This window comes from Platalea leucorodia (assembly GCF_965183815.1).
Source record: "Platalea leucorodia genome assembly, chromosome: W".
NCBI classification, from domain to species: Eukaryota; Metazoa; Chordata; class Aves; order Pelecaniformes; family Threskiornithidae; genus Platalea; species Platalea leucorodia.
Genome location: NC_138859.1, coordinates 21233255 through 21252754, shown reverse-complemented (window position 1 = coordinate 21252754; position 19500 = coordinate 21233255). Strand labels below are relative to the sequence as shown.

The following is a 19500-nucleotide window of genomic DNA, read 5'->3' as shown; positions in this document are numbered from 1 at the left end:
AGAGGTGTCAAATAAGATTGCCACAACTGTTATAAATATGGGGGGTTGATGAGAGGAAGGAGTCCAAACCATACAGAGCCTTTGCTGAAACTAACAGGAACATACGGAAGTACTACTGAGCCTTGAGTAAACCCCAGAAACAGATGCAGAGAAAACTGGGCTTTTCTAGTTCTGGTGTTCAAAGAGCAACTTTTTTTTTTTTTTAAGCATAAGTACAGACATTGTGAAATATTACTCTAAAGTGAATATAATGCAGTCTTGATATTCTTTTTATGAAGTTTGAAATATGGATGTGCCAATTTAGCAAAGTAAGCTTTCAAAATGGGCATGACCCTTTTTTTTTAGCTGCACACTTCAAAAGCCATCAAAATAGCTGTTACTTTCTGTCCTGGAAACTGTCAGGAACCTATAAATAAACATAAAATAATACAGGAGCAAGAAAAGAATCTTATGCCAGCAGTTAATGTTGTTGTTATTAATTCTGTTGTTTCTTTTTTTTTCTTTTTACAGTGTATCCTATTCAGTGCATGTCTCTGAGGATTACCCAGGTACAGTGCAACATTCTTGTCCATGACACTTGTATGCATGTTACTGCAATTTGCAATATTCAGATGAGAATATTTGAAAGGGTGTTAATGTCTTCCAGGTGCATCCTTGTGCTAATCATTTTCCATTAGTTAGATTATTTTCACAGTCATTTCTCCTTTTCAGGCATTATTTATTGCTGGGTCAGGGTGAGAAAACCTGGTTCACAAGGAGCTTGTGATACTTTCCGTGTCTGGAGCCAACAGTGATAGGAGATGCACAGATACTTCAGGTGGCACAGAGGTTAGCAGAAGCAGGAGAGGGAAGGGTGAGGGCAGACAGGCACTGTGCAAGTAAAGGTACATGGTAGTACTGTTGGTTTGCACCACATTGTGTATTTTGCACCTGGGAATATTTAATAGTGTAAGTACCGTGAATGATATGAAACCCTCTGGCCTTTTTTGATCATTATCCGTAACATCTCTGTAATATTTCTAAAAGAAATATTTCTTGTTTCTTTTAGAATCTCTTAAGAAGTGAGGCTTTGATCTTCTTCACTGATAAGCAGGAGTAGACTATGTCTGTTCAAAACACCAGAGTGTTTGAAGCAGATGCAGAGAGAAATCAGCGTCAGCAGTGATGCTAAATATAATAGATCATGTGAAAGAATGCTCACAACCTTTGTGAGAGATATTTTTTTTTCACCAGTAAAAACTGGAGGAAAAACTGCTACTAATAATAATCTATTCAACATGTAGTAAGCAGAGAAACTGAGATTCATAAAACACACAGTCATACTAGTGATAAATTGATTCACTGATTACTCCATTGACCTGACAATGAAAGGAGGGACAAATAGTTGAAAAAAATCTGCATCATATTTTATTAATGGTTTGTTTTACTAAACGTCAGTAATGGATTTATTCATTTCAGGGATTAAGCTAGTATGAAGGCACTGAACTTGATCTCTATGAACCCCTAAACTAAATGGCAAGCTGGAGCACTGAACCACCAGTTACTCCCACAGCACATAAGATCTCATCTCCTGGCAATCTCTTCTGTCTGACAGACCTCAAACTTCCCTTACGGATGCTGTTTGCAGCATGCCCTGATGGCTTACAAGCCTGAGTGACTTTGGTGGTTCTAAAACCTAATGAATATTCTCTGCCATCATCCCCTATATTTTAAAGCCAGATAGAATTTGAACATTTTACACTGTAGCTAACTTGGTGTGGGGGGGTAAACCAGCTGTGCATGTTTACTGATTAAAAATCTAACCATTCAAGTCTTTGGAAGAGCTGATTTCATTCATATCTCAAGCTTTTGCAGTATGTATGTTTGCTTTGTGATGAAGAGGTGTTTAGTGTGTTAGGAAGGATAATGACTGCCATTTTACAGCTTTGATCCTAAAAATACTCGCTTTGACTTGGTGAGCCAGATTCTTTGTCTCCTCTCTTTGTGCTAAATCTCCAGCTTAACATTACTGCTGACTGTGGCTATTTCTTCTCTGGCATGTATTTTAAGGGATGTTTCAGGGACATGTCAGGGTGTGATGGTGTCAAGCCTGGGAAGCTCTGTGCTGGTATGCTCCTCAACTGGAAGATGATCTTCAAGTATTGCTGCTAGTTGCTAGAGTTCAGAGCAGCATATGCTCATCAAATTAAATTTCTCACGGGATAAGTCTTTACAGATCAAGGTTTAAGTCCATTAGTGTGTAGCTATATCAAAGTTGTATCCTTTGGAGATTAAGAGTGTGTAATACACATTGGATCAAATTTGGAAATTTGTGAGAAGGCTGTCAGAGTTGATCATCAGATAAATTGCTAATGATGTATGCAATAAATATATGAAAATAGAAAAGATTAAGTTACCATACAAATGATGTTCATTCAGCCGAAAGTGATATCACCACAAGTAAATTTTAGATATTATAAGAAGAGCTTTGGGTACTGCATATACTCTAGCTCCATGCATTGCTGTTATGTATGCAGTGTCACCACTTTGTCACTGATAACAGTGTGTAGCTATTGCTGAATTGCTTCATAAAGCATCAAAAGATTACAAATAGCTGAGCATTAAATCATACCTATGGGAACTGTAATATGATGTGACAACTTTCAATAATGGAAGGTGTTTGAATGTTTCATAATTATGAGTGAAAGCTAAAAATATGCTCACAAAGGCACATTGAAGTACTTAATAGGAATAGTGTTGAGACAGTAATGTCTCAAAGTTATATCTACATTGCTGAAATTGTGAAAATATCACTGAAAATTTTAGAGGCAGGTAATATCAGTTCCAGCAAAATATCTTTGTAACCATTTTCTCATAACATTGACACAACTGGGGGAAAATAATGCTCCTAAGGAGCAGTTATAGAATATAATATCAGTGAGTAGACTAAAGTTCCATTAATATGAGTGGATCATGACTCCTGTGAGAACCATTACAGCAGCAAGCATTTTGCTAATGAATATATGTTCTGAGTGATACGTGTTGGCTGCCATAAACTTGTAGAACCACTGTAGTCTTTTATCCCAGTGATTTGTGGGTTACACACGTGTTAACAGAAACATCCTTTTCTTAGACCTTGTTAGATTGGAGCAGAGACAGAGAAAACTGGTTTGGCATCGAGTGGTTTGTTGCATCCCTCCACTAGGTCCAGGCAGACTCCACTTAAGAGGAGAGGTGTTCCTGGGTGGAGCGTGTTAGAAACTGGATGCTGAAGAAAGCAAACCAAACCCAGTATCTTAATTTCCAGTTTCATTAGACTGATGGAAGGAAAGAAAAAAAAAAAACAATGGTTGTCAAATAGAAAAGGAAAACAAAAACTTGGCAGTGAGAAGTATATTATCTATTTGCCAAGAAAGAATGACAAACAATGGAAATAAAAATATAATTAAAATTCATATATGTATATCTTGATAATTGTATATTCTGTACAGCACATATTGTTGTTTTTCCTACTTTTCATACAGCAATAAGTTCTAGCACATGGATTTCCTTTCTCCCATACATATATATGGTATATTTAGAGTGAAATGCTGACCTCGGTTATTTCAGCTCATTAGACTCTATACCAGTAAGTTACACTCCCAAACCTGGGAAAGGAATGGGCATGTGTTGTATACCCAGAGCCATCCAGCATGGTGAGGCTGACACTGAAATGATGGCAGCAAGGTGGAACATGCAAATAGAGGCAAGGCAGGAGTTCATGGAGAGGGTGAGATGCAGCTGGAGGAATAGTTTACAGCCTGTCCTGCTGACAGACAAAAGTGGGAGAAGGAGTGAATGCTGGCAGATGGCTGGAGGGACCCCGTTTTATTCGCACAATGCTGTGGCTCTAAAATACATCCTTGTGCCAAGCATGTAGCCGAGCAGACACAAACTGAGCAGATGGAGCAGGTTGCTGTGCCCACTGGAGTGCAGTGCTCAGGGAAAAGTGGTGTCAGCCTCCTGCAGAGATTGCCTGCTTGCAATATATGTTTGTTGAGCTGAGCACAGATTACTCAGATTACTTTATGGGACAGCGCAGGAGTGGAAGTAGGCGAAGGTGTGGGATAGTGTCAGACTCGGTAGATCTGTGTGAATGTGGCAGAAAGGCTGTTTCACAGGTGGCAGGCTGGGAAAGCCCCATGCACCTGTCTGTGTGTGGCAGCACAGCTGCTAGTCTGCAAAGGCAGCATAGCACACCTGTGTGAGAAAGGGGCGGCAGTGCCAGGGCTTTGTCTTGATACAGGCTTCTAAGAATCACCGTAATACAAATAATAATATTGCTGAATTTACTGATCAATTAATATTAACATTTGTAACATTTTACTGGAAGCACTGTGGTCAAAGGCTTTGAGATTGCAGCAGTATGCAAAAAAAAATTATGTGTAAGTTCACGCACTTTGCTGATGTGGGACTGGAGCGTTCGAAATTATGATAGATCAAGTCCTTGTTTCAGTTCTCTTATTTGTCTCTTTATATGCGATTATCTTAATTGTCAGCCTTTCTGCTCTAGAGCATACATTTCAATTCAGCCCAGATCAGTAGAAAACAAAATCTTATTACTTTCATAGGCAGTTCAGCAATTAATGCAAAATAAGCTTCTGCAGATACTACATAAAAACTTGCTGCTCCTTGTTTGTTGTTACTAAACATTTGGCTGGAAATTAAAAAAAAAAGAAAAAAAAATCACAGCCTAATCTCCACATTTTGTAAGAAAGTTTGGAATAGACTTTCCATATTCATATCAATACCTAACGTTTTTGTTAAGTGGGAGGAAAGATTATTTTTTTCCTGAATTAGGCACAAGAAAGGTTATCCACTGATTAGAAGTTCTTCAAACATCCTTTATGTGACTAGGCAAAATGAGGAACAGGTATTTTGCATAATGGACTGTTAACACCCAGGTCTGAATGCAGCCTTCACTCTGCACACCAGACCTAGCTTGAGTTTCAGTGTCAGGCATGACAAAAAGCATAGAACAAGTCTTTATTTTGGAAAAGGTTAGCTCAAACCCCCATAAGCCTTGTGGGACAGTTCAGAGCAGCGCTTGATGTGATTCCTGAAAGCCATGACATCAGACTCCGGGGATTTGCTTTTATAAAATTTGGGCCCAAATCTTCCATCCTTTTGGTATTTTTCTTTTCATTAGCAATCTCAGCAGAAAAAAACACACCAGGAATATGATAGTGCTGGGCTTCCCTAACCACATGGGAAGTGGTTCCTTATGGTACAAGGGTGGGATGGGCAACGTCAGAAGGGACTGGCAGAGCACAATTGGACTTCACCATGCAAGGTGTTTTTCTTTTGTAGATAACACTTATGTTTCCAGTTCTGATAACGATGAAGATGTGTTAGTTACAACAGAGCCAATTCCAGTAATTTTCCACCAAATCGCTACAGGTAATCTTATGTCCCGAGTGTTTTATCAAGGTCATATTTTGTGAGGAAAGACAAGACATTGCCTGTACTTAAAGGGAGATATGTTAATGTGTGTACAGTTTGCTATTTTCTCACGGTCTTGCTGTAGTAAGTTGTCCTACATTTCAGAAAAGAAGAAATTAAAATATTTATTTTGGGGATCAACATGATTGTGTAGGCCGAATGTATTTTATTATTTTAATGTCTTGCAGTCTGTGCTAAAGCAATTCTCCTTGAATACAGTTAGAGGTGCTTAATACTTCCCAATTATAAGTTTTCATGCTCACTTGCTTAAAACTTCACTAAATCTTCACCATTGGGGATGAAACAGTCTACAACTACCGTTGCCTCTGGTGAATTATTTCGGGAAATTTAAAACAAAATGGTTCAGCTGTTTCACTAAATGAGACTATAGAATTTTATTTTTTTTTTCCCAGTGATTTTGGGAACCTCTTCATTTGAAATTATTTCCATACTTTCAAAAAGTATTTGATACATGAAAGGGCATGCTTTTCAGAAATCTAGGCTCATTTATACAATATATAATTGTCATGGTTTAACCCCGGTCGGCAACCAGGCACCACACAGCTGCTCGCTCCCCCTCCCCCTCCCCCCGTGGGATGGGGGAGAGAATCAGAAGGGCAAAAGTAAAAAAACTCGTGGGTTGAGATAAGAACAATTTAATAATTGAAATATAATAATAATAACAATAATAATATTAATAAAAATTGTAATGAAAAGGAAAACAACAAAAAAGAGAGAGAGGAACAAAACCCAGGAAAAACAAGTGATGCAACTGCTCACCACCCACCAACCGACGCCCAGCCCGTCCCCAAGCAGCAATTGCCATCCCCCGGCCAACTCCCCTTAGTTTATATACTGAGCATGACGTCATATGGAATGGAATATCCCTTTGGCCAGTCTGGGTCAGCTGTCCTGGCTGTGCTCCCTCCCAGCTTCTTGTGCACCTGGCAGAGCATGGGAAGCTAAAAAGTCCTTGACTAGTGCAAGCCCTACTTAGCAACCACTAAAACATCAGTGTGTTATCAACATTATTCTCATCCTAAATCCAAAGCACAGCCCTATACCAGCTACTAAGAAGAAAATTAACTCTATCCCAGCCGAAACCAGGACAATAATCAATATTTGTGCGTACTCCATAGAGATTTTTTAGATTTTAGCAGCCAAATTCCCTGATGATTTCAGGCTACAGGAGAAACTGCATAGAGCAGTTTTAATTCTGGCAATTTTTCAGATAGGAACACTTAACTTGGCAGACTTTTTATTATTATTACAATACTTTATGGCTTTTTTGCGTAACACAGAATTACTTTGAATTCCACTGGGAAACCAATATGATCTTCAGTTTCTGATCTCATTTATATTGATGTAAATAAAAAATAATTTTATTGAAGTCAGTGGAGTGGCACCAAAACAAAAACTGGCCATTATACTCAGAAGTTTAAGATAAATTTTACTTGCAAATATTTCTGTAATTTAAAAAGAAATAAAGCCTGTCATTTAAAATACAATAAAACCCTATATTTTGTATAGAAGATGAACTGATTTAATTTTGCTGAGGGATTTTGATTTTTTGTTCTTTTATAAAGTATACAAAATTAATGAATGACACTGAATAAATTACAGATTGGGAGAAACAAATCTCTTTGATGGACCAGCTGAGTTTCATTTCACAGTTAAAAATATGAGTCTTCTGAGATGGTGGGGCTTTTTAATTTTAGACTGTTGCACTGTAAACTCTGGTGCTTTTCATATCTGTAACTTTTTGTTCCTTATTTGCTCTACTACTCCAAGTATTTCAAGTCTGCATATGCAAAATTATTTCACATATGTTCACTATTTTCCCATTTCTTTTAAGAATTAAGAAAAACAAGTGATGTCAACTATTGCTTATCCATAAAATCAAAATTACAGAGGGAGAATGGAGAGGTATGTATTTCTTGTATGTATATTTTAACAAGTTATTTTAAGAAACAACAGAAAATAATAAAATATTAATATTTACTATAGATTTCCTGTCAAATCTATGCTTACCCAAACTGTAGGTTTATACATTTCATAAGGTGAGTGTAGTTCTCTGGGTTTCATATCTGGATTAACCAGTGAATCACTTGGGACAGGGATGCTCCCATCCTAGGAGATATGGTTTTGACATTTATTTTATTTTTTGTTCAGCGGTGGCATAGACCCTATCTGCCCTAAAAATACAGCTTTCCTGGAGAAGTAGATCGTGATGCCATTACCTTTTAACCTAGTCTTGCACGTAGGACCACATCCCATTTATTAGCTCATTGCTTCTTCATGTGGCCTACAGCAGTCCCGCTGGAGTTTCTGGACCTCTGCACGACACTATTCACCATAAGTAGTGTCTGGAGTATTAAGGCCTTCCAGTCACAGTTGTATTTGTGCTGTACCTCTAGCATGGGTCCCTGACCAGTCTCACTGAGACATTAACTCAAGAAAGAAGCGGCACTTACATAAGGTATACAGGGGTTGACAGTGTTATGGGCTCAAAGAAAGTACCACATAGGCTCCCACCCCAAGCAAGAAATCAAGCACTGTATCAAGAATTCAAGTGCTTGACTTCTTAAAGACTTCCTTTGGTAAGGGTGGTTGCTTTGTTTGGAATACTTATTTCTTGACTATTGCTTTTTAGACTCCGATCTGTATTTGATCCTGGAAAAGGCAGATAAGCATGTTCAGATACGATAATGGGTATGGTTGGTTTTTTTTGTAGATGAAACCTGATTTGATGTAAAAAGCTGCACTGGAAATGTTTTGCTTCTGCTGCCTCATAATTGTACTCAGTGCTCTGTAAACATTAGAAATTCAAGTGCAGTAAGAATTTACTCTTTTGATTAAAAGCCTGAGATACAGTGAGCTTCTATGGGACAGAGTTTGAGCTTTTATTTATTTATTTTTCCAGTTGAACGAGGTACATAAGTATGCAAGTACTGAAAAAAGCCATTAAATAAAAGACTGACCATTTCTGTTGTCTAGACAGTTAGAGGTTTTGGTTAGGATAGGATGGGTTTGTCACTACTGTAGTGTGAGAGTTTCATTTCTCTTTGGTTTGCGTTGAATTTTTGTTCAGTTGAGTTCTCTTTTAACACAGACTTCCCCTTGAGCTAAGGTTATTATAAAACAAAGATGACTGAAGTCACTTTGTTTCTTTTCAGTAAAGTAGAAGCAGAAATTATTTTTATGCCTTGTCTTAAAAAATTGCCATAAATTGGCTGAAATACAATTTTTGTTCTATGTATACATACAGTGAATAGAGCAGGAATTTAGAGACAAAGGTAAGGAAACAGGATTAGAATGTCTGACCATAGAAATTGGTGATAAGAGTATAGTTGACATTTATGAATATATGGGATTCAGGGGTAACTTCTAATCTTTGATTCATACATATGATTTCTATTCCATTATGGCAGTTCTGTGAAGGACATCATAAATAAAAAATATGCAATAAATACATCATGTTCAGGTTGAAGTGAAGAATTATGATTTTATCAGGTATTCTTTATGGGATCCTTGTCAGCATAGGGCCTAGAAATAATAAATGGATTGTGGGAAACAAGAATTAATATCTTCAAGAAATTACATAATTATAAGTAAAGGTTCCATTGGTAGGAAGCAGCTCATGCTGAGTTGCACTCTGTACCGTGATCAGTTCTATTTACTTGAGTGCAATTATTCACAGAGCAGCCTATTTAGAGCAGGTTTTACTTGGGTAAGCATATTGCTTTTTAATCCTTAATTTTCAAAGTCTTAGAACAGAGCTAGTCAGAAAATTGTTTGAACTTTTCTGGCAACAGTTGGTACTTCTGTGAAAAATAATTATTAAGCAGCAGCGTGTCAGAGAGTTTTTTACAGAAAGGAAGTTAAGAGATCCCATGCTCAGGCTTGAATTATTTCCTTAAACTATTAGAATTGATTTACCAGAATAAAGTAAAGTCAATTTTTTTTAGGTCAATTAAACATCAAATGAATTAAGTCCAGAACCTCTCTTGGTAGGTAAATTATGCTTTGTTTAGCAGAAGCACAGTGTGAAGTATCCCTTCATGGTCTACTGAATTCTCCAGTTCCATAAAATACCACACTGTGTCTGTACCCAGACAAAGTATTATTTCTCCAACATATATTCAGCGTATTTTTATGTACCTAGTTAGTGGGTGATTGTTTTGTCTGAGATCTCTTAATAAAGGGTGCTTAGAGCTTATTTGTAAAAATATAATTACTGTAGTTATAATTAGAACTATAAATGCAAGATAAACATATCGCTTGTATCATTGTTAACTTTCCTTTTCCATTAAGGAGTCACAGCACAACAGCACAGTTGAAGAAGACTCTGAAGGAGATAATGATTCTGAGGAATTTTATTATGGAGGACAGGTAATGGAGGATATTTTTGCACAAGTTTCAAGAAATTAATATTTGAAAGCTTCTGTGGTTCATTCTATTATAAATTTATGATAATAATTATTTCTTATGTTTATTCAACATAGAATAGAATGCCATGTGTATATATATGTAGGTTTTTATAGTAGAAGTATTGAATATGTTATACTGTATAATTATATAAAATTTAAAATAAGATGAGTTTGTTTACATTTGTAAAGCTGTAAGAATAGAAAAAACAAGTGCTCTTCAGGACATTTGAAAATAGAAGCCAGTTGATTACTTCCAGGAAATAGGTATTCACTCTTTAAAGCATATCCCATTATTGATACAAATGGGAAGTCAGGCTGGATCCAAATCTGTTTCCTTCTGGAGGACTGCCATTTTGTAAAGTCAGGAGCACTGGAATTTAATGGTAAAAAGGTTATTACAAAACAATTTTGATCTAGGCAATAGTGCATTCTTTTTCTGAGCTCTACAGTTAAATTCACCTTGAAAAATGCTGCAGATTTTTAGATGAATGTACTGCTCTGTGTCTTTACTGCTTGTTCCCTCAGCAGAATTAGTTATTATTACATTCTTTTATGTATTGGGAAATAAAATCTCTTCATATCTTTTCCTTTTGCAATATCAATAGAGCGCTTCACGCTGCTTTATCTCTTCATTCAGATTTTTCTTATCTTTTTAGTCTATTGCCCCAAAGGAATCATTCCTCACTTATGTTATTAGAACTGTTTATTTTGATGAACATTTTAACGAATTGCAGTCGCTGTTTATGAAAGTTGTCACTGCCTCAGCCTTGAGGCTGAAGCCATCCGTGCCCTGGGTGTGCAGAGCCGAGGCTGCAAGAGTGTGCCAGCAGTGCCAACCGGTTTGGGTCAGTGCAGAGAGCGTGGGATGCTGAAGAGCAGGACATCGCCGAGACTCTTCTCTTGCAGAGCCAACAGCGTGGTGGGGTTTGAACACAAAATACATGTTGAGGTGCTTTATTCTTAAAAAAAAGCATGTCCCTAAAAAGCTATTAAAAGTGATATTGAAACTGGAACTGAAAGCATGTTTTTTCAGTGTCAGAAAATAACTGACATGAGGTATTGGCTCATGTTCACTTTAGAAATAACTGCAGGAAATGCCTCCCTTCAGCTGCTGACTCCTACAGCCCCGCAGAGAGCTGGGAAGGACCGTGTACACATGCTTCAGTGCAAAGACCAGTATCTTATTTTAATCTGCCTGAAAGGAAAAAATCTTCTGATTTTGCCCTGTAGTGATGAATTGTGTGTACTGGCTTCATTTTTCAGCTCTGCAGAAAGGGCAGTAACCTTAAGGTGAAGGAAAAGGCAGCAAACGACTGGGAGTGTTTACTTCTTGAACCAGCGCAAATACATTTAGTAAAGGATGCCTGCCAGTGCCCAAACGAATGAATAAATATTAATGCTGCCTATGTGATATGAACACAGAGAGCAGTAAATCATTTTGCAAGGTGTAAAAGACCTGTGTAATAGGAAATACTGGTTAGAATTTAGTTGCCTTATATTTGAAGTGGAAACTACATTATATTGCATTGTCATTTTTTTAAGGTAGTACGTTTAATTGAAGGAATGATAACTGGCAAAAAAAAGCAGTAAAATTACAATTAAATCAGCAATAAAAATAAAATATCAGATGACTGCGTATGTCTTGAGTATAGAATACTCAAAAAGCAAAATAAGGAGAACAAACAAACAAAGAAAACCCCAGACATTACAGAAAGTATATTTAACGAGAGAAAAAAGGAAATTTTAAATTTAAATTTTCATGGTCAAAAAGACAAAATTCTAAAGAAGAATTTAAAAAAAAAGATTAGAATGAAATAAATAAATAGGAAATCAGATAATGAGAGAAGTCCCTTGAGAGATAAAAAGAACAGTCCTTTTTCAAAGAAATTGATTGTAAGAGTTACTAAGTGAGCACCAGGTATATTGGAAAAACAAAGTATATGTAGGGAACCAGTAAGGTAAGCTGCTTCATTTGAGACAAGTGTGTACAAGGGGACAGAAATGTTAACTTTAGTAACTAGAGGGAATAGACGCTAGTGTAACTGTGTGCAATACACTTGGAAAAGGTGGAGGTCAGGGATAATTCTAACATTTCTAAGTGGTTGCAGCTGGAAAGACAAGAGAGCAACTGATGATGAAACAAGGACCATGGAAAATGGGAAACGGCATTTGATGGGCAGTGAAAACAAGATACGACCTTTTGGTCATAAATTAAATGTTTGTATCTGCTTCCTAGGCACCTGCTTGTAATCCTCCCTAAGGATTTAACAGATAAATACTTTAAAGTAGCTAAGTGATTCAATAGCCTAAGTCCTACTGATTTTCAATGGGTCATTATGTGGGACAAAATAATCTGAATCAGGTCTCGGATTAAAAACTGAGACTTTCTAAACACAGACCCTTCAGACATAGCAAAGTTATCAGATTTTTTAGCTTTTATATTCACTTTCTCTGAGACTCTTTGTTAATTCTTACTTTGAATCTCTATCATCTTCTACATTTGCAAAAGAGAACAGGAGATTGAAACAGTAATACTACTTCCTTTGGCACTCTCCCTCTCTCTTGTGCTTCAGTTACAGGACATACTTGCAAATGCAGATATACAAAACTCTGGCAGTCTCCTCTGCGTACATCAGCATGTCTGTGGCACTAATTCAGGGATGGAAAATACCATGCTGTGATCTCACAATTTGCCAGAACACTGCTTTGTTTCCTTTTTGAGTTCATAACCTCTTACCATCAGAAAATAGATTGGAGAAAGCATTATGTTGAGCAGTTCCATGTTCTGCATAGTGTTCCTTTTGGATTTTACTATTATTGATACAGAAGACTGCTTAAAAAATGTGGTTTAGGACCAACAAAGGTGACAGGTGAGCCACAGCTATGATTTGTGAAATGATTGCTGTGATCTCTTTGGAAGCAGGACAGCAATTATTGATGCATCTTTAAAGAATTCATCTTTGAGTAATGAGCATGTAAAAAGGATTGGTTTGCTCCTACTTTAAGTGGAAAAAAAATTATAACAAAAGTTTTCTTCCTGTGCTCTTCTACTTGGGAAATTATTCTGACATGCCTGCCCAAACAAGGCAGGAATACTTGGCTTATACCCTTCTGGTCATGAATATCGTTGATATCTCTGATAAATACATGCCCATGCTATGCTGATGAATTCTGTGCCTTATATTTGAAGAATTCTAAGTCTAATCAAATTATTCTTTGCTAATTTTCACATGCAAAAAGTGATCAGCTGATTATTATTTTAATTCTATTGAAAATTATTTAATTAGATTGAAAAGTACATCTCTAGGTATCAGAGCTGAAAGTGTCACAGCACTGGTCTCCTACAGATTTGGATGTACAAATGGAAGAAACAGTACTGCAGTTAGATACGATTCTGCAATAGCAAGAATTCTCAGCAGGAATTCCTGTATAAGGATGTATATATGTCTAAAGGGATAAATTGCACTCTTGTGCTTTGCTCTCTGAATTTGTCAAAGGTACAAGCCAAATCCTACTCTCATTTCTGAAACTGTCCAAATCTAGAGAGTTCATCGACTTTTGTGGAATTATTGTCATTTTAATTGATGTAAAGAAGTAGAATTAGGCTCACACAATCAGGAGCATATTGCTTAAAGAGAAAGTAGTAATAGACTTTTAATAGATTGTTACTAGCCTAAAAAGATATTTTGGTCCTTCAGAAGATAGGAGGATATTAATTATTTTGACTTCATACAGCCCAACCAAACCAGCTCACATTTTTTCTTTATAGTGTAAGCACTAACATAACTGTTTCCACTTTCCATGCAGAGTTTTAAAAAATGGGGATGATGTCTAAACACATGTTTCTTTACACCTTCTCTGGTAAAATACTTAAAATGGGAAAGTGTTCTTTAATTATTTTTCTTTTTGATCTGATATAATTGCATTGGTAGATAGAATAGTCAAATACAGCCAATGAGTAGATTGAAAATGTAACTTGGACACTGAGACACTTGGTATACAGTATAGTCTCGTGCTTCTCTTGTTGAGCCCAAGCCATTCTGTGTCTAAAATATATGAGAGTGTGATAACAAGCAAGAGGGAGCAAACCTTTGTCCTGTAGTGGTTGGACTGGGATGCTATGACTGGGGAGATCTGGTTCTTCTCCTACTTACCAGTTTTAAAATGCACAAGTGGCCCAGAACAGACCCCAAGACAAGACAGGACAGAGAGATGAGTCCTTTGCAGCTTCTCTTCCCACAAACAGGAGCAGGACCCTCTGGAATTTCGATGCAGAAGTGCCTGCTTTGCAAATCGCATTGCTTAGGAGAACTAGACCACCTCAGTGCTTCAGCTTATCAACACAGTGCCCTTTCTGAGCATGGCATTAAGGAATCTTTATGCAGCATATTTTGCAGGGGGAACCTTCAAGAGCCTAGATTAGGTGCCAGTAATGAAATAAATAAGAACTCCTAGAATATTTCTTTTTCCGGTAGGTTAGCTATGATGGAGAACTTCACAAGCACCCACAGCTGGAAGCTGATTTGACAGCAGTAAGAGAGATCTATGGACCTAATGCAGTATCTCTCAGGTATGTCACTGTCCCTTCTGTACTGTGGAACCTTTAATGTTTTGGAGATTGACTTCCATGTGGACCTTCCCTCACTGCCAAAACACAAGTCTCTTCTGATGATTTCTGTATATTGTGGCAAAAGGAAGGAACACTGCTGGCTAGCAATAATGCTGGTTTTGTTTTTTCTTTTTGTGGTTGAGTACTGATACAACTGGCTATGCTGAGAACAAGCCCTGGAAGCCTCTTCTAAAACATCATTGTCTTTTGCAGTTCAGTTGGTATTTGATCAGGCTGTTGTATTTTGTTGAAAATTACTATTCAGCATTACTCTAAACCCTTGTTAAACTTCTTTTCTGTCATATCCTGTCTTCTACCCTGGAGGTGAACAAGAGGAATGATAAGAGATTTAGTAAATGTTTTCCCTAGGGAAAGATTGAAGGAATTCGATTTGTCTAGTCTGGAAAAAAAGACAGAAGGAGAGGACATAATAACAGTTATTCAAAAAATAAAGCCATTTGTACAGAGAAGATACAGAGAAGATAATAACCTTAGGCATACATATATTGCAAGTAACAATTCCCATTAACCTCTAAACAATAAGCTCTGTTATTTTAGTCTAAGGAGAGAGTACGTCTACAACTATGGTGTACTATACCATTTTAAATTAAGTGGAAATTCATTACATATCGAGGACCTGGGGAATTAAAATCCAAATAGTTGTATATGGGTTTGGGAAATCATAGAAGCATAGAATCATAGAATAGTTTGGGTTGGAAAAGACCTTTAAAGGTCATCTAGTCCATCCCCCCTGCAACGAGCAGGGACATCTTCAACTAGATCAGGTTACTTAGAGCCCCGTCCAACCTGACCTTGAGTGTTTCCAGGGATGGTGTGGTGGTGCATTCCCCCCCTCTTTAAGCAGCTTAACCACTCTCCTGTGACAGATGGGGCATCTACCACCTCTCTGGGCAACCCGTTCCAGTGTTTCACTACCCTCATTGCAAAAAATTTCTTCCTTATATCTAGTCTGAATCTACCCTCTTTTAGTTTAAAACCATTACCCCTTGTCCTATCGCTACAGGCCATACTAAAAAGTTTGTCCCCATCTTTCTTGTAAGCCCCCTTTAAGTATTGAAAGGCTGCAATAAGGTCTCCCCGCAGCCTTCTCTTCTCCAGGCTGAACAACCCCAGCTCTTTCAGCCTTTCCTCATAGCAGAGGTGTTCCATCCATCTGATCATTTTTGTGGCCCTCCTCTGGACCCTCTCCAACAGGTCTATGTCCTTCTTGTACTGAGGATCCCAGAGCTGGATGCAGTACTCCAGGTGGGGTCTCATCAAAGCAGAGTAGAGGGGCAGAATCACCTCCCTTGACCTGCTGGCCATGCTTCTTTTGATGCAGCCCAGGATACGGTTAGCTTTCTGGGCTGTGAGTGCACATTGCCGGCTCATGTCCAGTTTTTCATCCACCAGTACCCCCAAGTCCTTCTCCTTAGGGCTGCTCTCAATGCCTTCATCCCCCAGCCTGTATTGATGCCAGGGGTATTCCCCAACCCAGGTGCAGGACCTTGCACTTGGCCTTGTTGAACCTCATGAGATTCACATGGGCCCACTTCTCAAGCTTGTACAGGACCCTCTAGATGGCATCCCATCCCTCAGGCATGTCAACTGCACCACTCAGCTTGGTGTCATCTGCAAACTTGCTGAGGGTGCACTCAATCCCACTGTCTATGTCATTGATGAAGATATTGAACAGCACTGGCCCCAGAACGGACCCCTGAGGGACACCACTCATCACCGATCTCCATCCAGACATTGAGCCGTTGACCACTACCCTCTGGATGTGACCATCCAACCAATTCCTCATCCACCAAACAGTCCATCCATCAAATCCATATCCTTCCAATTTAGAGAGAAGGATATTGTGGGGGACCATGTCAAAGGCCTTACAGAAGTCCAGATAGATGACATCCGTAGCGCTTCTCTTGTCCACTGATGTAGTCAGTCCATCATAGAAGGCCACTAGGTTGGTCAGGCAAGACTTGCCCTTGGTGAAGCCGTGCTGGCTGTCTCGAATCACCTCCCTGTCCTCCATGTGCCTTAGCATAGCTTCTAGGAGGATCTGTTCCATGATCTTCCCAGGCACAGAGGTGAGGCTGACAGGTCGGTAGTTCCCAGGGTCCTCCTTTCTACCCTTTTTAAAAATGGGTGCAATGTTTCCCTTTTTGCAGTCCCCGGGGACTTCGCCTGACTGCCATGACTTTTCAAATATCATGGCGAGTGGCTTGGCAACTACATCAGCCAATTCCTTCAGGACTCTGGGATACATCTCGTCAGGTCCCATAGACTTATGTACGTTCAGGTTCCTCAGGTAGTCACAAACCTGATCATCTTTTACAGCGGGAGGGACTTTCCTCCCCCAGTCCCTGTCTTGTGGTCCATCCACTCGAGAGGTGTGGGAAAAGAGGTTGCCAGTGAAGAGTGAGGCAAAAAAGTTGTTGAGTACCTCAGCCTTCTCCTCATCTGTTGTTACCAGTTTGCCAGTTGTGTTCATCAGCTCCATCCCATATTATTCTTTGCATCCCTTGCCAAGTTCAGCTCCAGCCGAGCCTTGGCCTTCCTGACCCCATCCCTACACAACCAGGCAGCATCCCTATACTCTTCCCAGGATACCTGTCCCTGCTTCCTCTGCCTGTGTATTTACTTCTTGCCCTTTAGTTTGACCAGCAGGTCTTGATTCATCCATGCCAGTCTCTTGACTTCCTTTCCTGATTTCTTACACCTGGGGATCGAGAGCTGTTGCACTCTATGGAAAGCATCCTTAAAGACCTGCCAGCTCTGTTCTGCTCCCTTGTCCCTGAGGGCAGTTTCCCAGGGGGTCCTATTGACTAACTCCTTGAAGAGCTGGAAGTTTGCTTTCCCAAAATTCAGGGCCCTGACTTTACTCTTTGCCTGTCCCATATCCCTTAGGACTGCAAACTCCACCAGTGCATGATCACTGCAGCCCAGGCTGCCTCCAGTCTTGACGTCACCGATTAGCTCACTTGCGTTGGTGACCATCAGGTCCAGTATCGCATCCCCTCTGGTAGGTCTGTCTATTACGTGGCTTAAGAAGTTATCCTCCATGCACTCCAGGAGTCTCCTGGATTGCCTACAGCTCACCATGATACTTTTCCAGCAGATGTCGGGGTGGTTGAAGTCCCCCAGCAGGATGAGAGCCTGTGAGTGCGATGCCTCCTGTAGCTGGAGTAAGAAGGCTTCATCAATAGGCTCCCCTTGATCGGTCAGCCTGTAGTAAACACCAACCACAAGGTTCCCTTTGTTGCCTCGGTCTCTAATTCTTACCCATAAGCTTTCAACCTGCTTGTGGCTATTCTTCAGAGACAGCTCTTCACAGTCTATCCATTTCTTGACATAGAGGGCAACCCCTCCGCCCCTCCTTCCTCGCCTGTCCCTTCTGAACAGCCTGTAGCCATCAATAGCCGCACTCCAGTCATGGGATTCGTCCCACCAAGTTTCAGTAATGGCAACTAGGTGGTAGCTTTCTAGCAGCACGGTGGCTTCCAACTCCTCCTGTTTGTTGCCCATGCTGCGTGCATTGGTGTAGAGGCACTTCATCTGGGTTGTCGGAAGTATCACCTTCTTAGAGGAACACCCCTTAATTCCTCTGAGGTATTTCACCGGTGTTTCCCTGTTGGCTCCTATTACCTCAGGAGCCCCTGGCTCATCTCTGTAAGACTTCAAGTGTGCTCCAGTGTACCCAGCAAGTCTCAGAGCAACAGGCTGAGGGCCCTTGCTAGCACCCTGTCCCTCTAACCTTGGCGTGTTGTCCCTTGGCTTGTCACGGGTGAGCCTGATATTATCCCCCTCCCCCTTCAAGTCTAGTTTAAAGCTCTGTCAACGAGCCCTGCTAGCTTGTGAGCAAAGAATGAGATATTCAAGCAAATGAATGAGATAAATGTTTAGTTGCCAAACTGATAATTATGAAATTGAGAATACCTTGATAATAGGCTCTCTCAGGCTCCTAAAATTGAAACATTATATGTAACCTTTCAAAAACTTTAATGCATCTAATTTATTGAATCAGCTGTTTTATTGGAAACATTGGCAACGAAGCTGGTGAAGGGTCTGGAGCACATGTCTTATGAGGAGCGGCTGAGGGAACTGGGGTTGTTTAGTCTGGAGAAGAAGAGGCTCAGGGGTGATCTTATTGCTCTCTACAACTACCTGGAAGGAGATTGTAGGGAGGTAGGGGTCGGTCTCTTCTCCCTAGTAACGAGTGATAGGACGAGAGGAAATGGCCTCAAGCTACGCCAGGGGAGGTTTAGGTTAGATATTAGGAAAAACTTCTTCACCAAAAGGGTAGTCAGGCATTGGAACAGGCTGCCCAGGGAAGTGATTGAGTCTCCATCCCTGGAGGTATTTAAAGGACTTGTAGACGTGGTGCTCGAGGACATGGTATAGTGATGGACTTGGCAGTGATAGGTTAACGGTTGGACTCGATGATCTTAAGGGTCTTTTCCAACCTTGACGATTCTATGATTCTATGATTGTGATCTTGGGCTCACTGTAGTAGAAATTGGCATATGTGGCTGCTTTTGGCATGTGGAAAACTTTCATACTTCTTCCACTCTGTTGCAATTGAAAATATTCATAAATTCTTGGAAACGACAAACACAGCATTAAGTCTTCGGTTTCATCCCTCTCCTGCAGCTCCACTTCTGTGACTGCAACAAGTCTGTCTGACAGTGACACCCACTAAGATGCATATTTCCTAGACAGTTGACCCTCTTTTAGTAGTCTCCTGCTGTGAGAGAGTCAACTGTACATATAAAAGGGAAATTCCTATACGTGCATGCTTTTCACCACTGCCCTTTGAAATCTGGCCACCAAAGCTGTGAGAAAGCCCTCTGGACTGACTGATCCAAACTCTTCAGTATTTATTTACATTGCTTATGCATTGATGGACAGAGGACCTCTGGGAGCTTCAAAATCAAGATGTGTTCGTGGAGCCATTGTAGGCAGCAGGTCATAAGCTTCAGGCACTGGAAGAAAACATGA

General features: G+C 39.6%; 1 protein-coding gene across 2 annotated transcripts in view; it reads left to right on the top strand.

The window, feature by feature from the left end:
* LOC309602039 (protein mono-ADP-ribosyltransferase PARP8-like) overlaps positions 1 to 19500 on the top strand; it is a gene marked incomplete at both ends in the record, with an annotated part of 168710 nt that overhangs the window by 84418 nt on the left and 64792 nt on the right. For both annotated transcript variants that reach the window (XM_082335326.1, XM_082335325.1), the window contains 5 exons: positions 511 to 548; positions 5329 to 5418; positions 7316 to 7386; positions 9775 to 9852; positions 14366 to 14460. In XM_082335326.1, coding sequence (XP_082191452.1) covers positions 511 to 548; positions 5329 to 5418; positions 7316 to 7386; positions 9775 to 9852; positions 14366 to 14460 — 372 coding nt within the window. The remainder of the gene's footprint in view (positions 1 to 510; positions 549 to 5328; positions 5419 to 7315; positions 7387 to 9774; positions 9853 to 14365; positions 14461 to 19500) is intronic.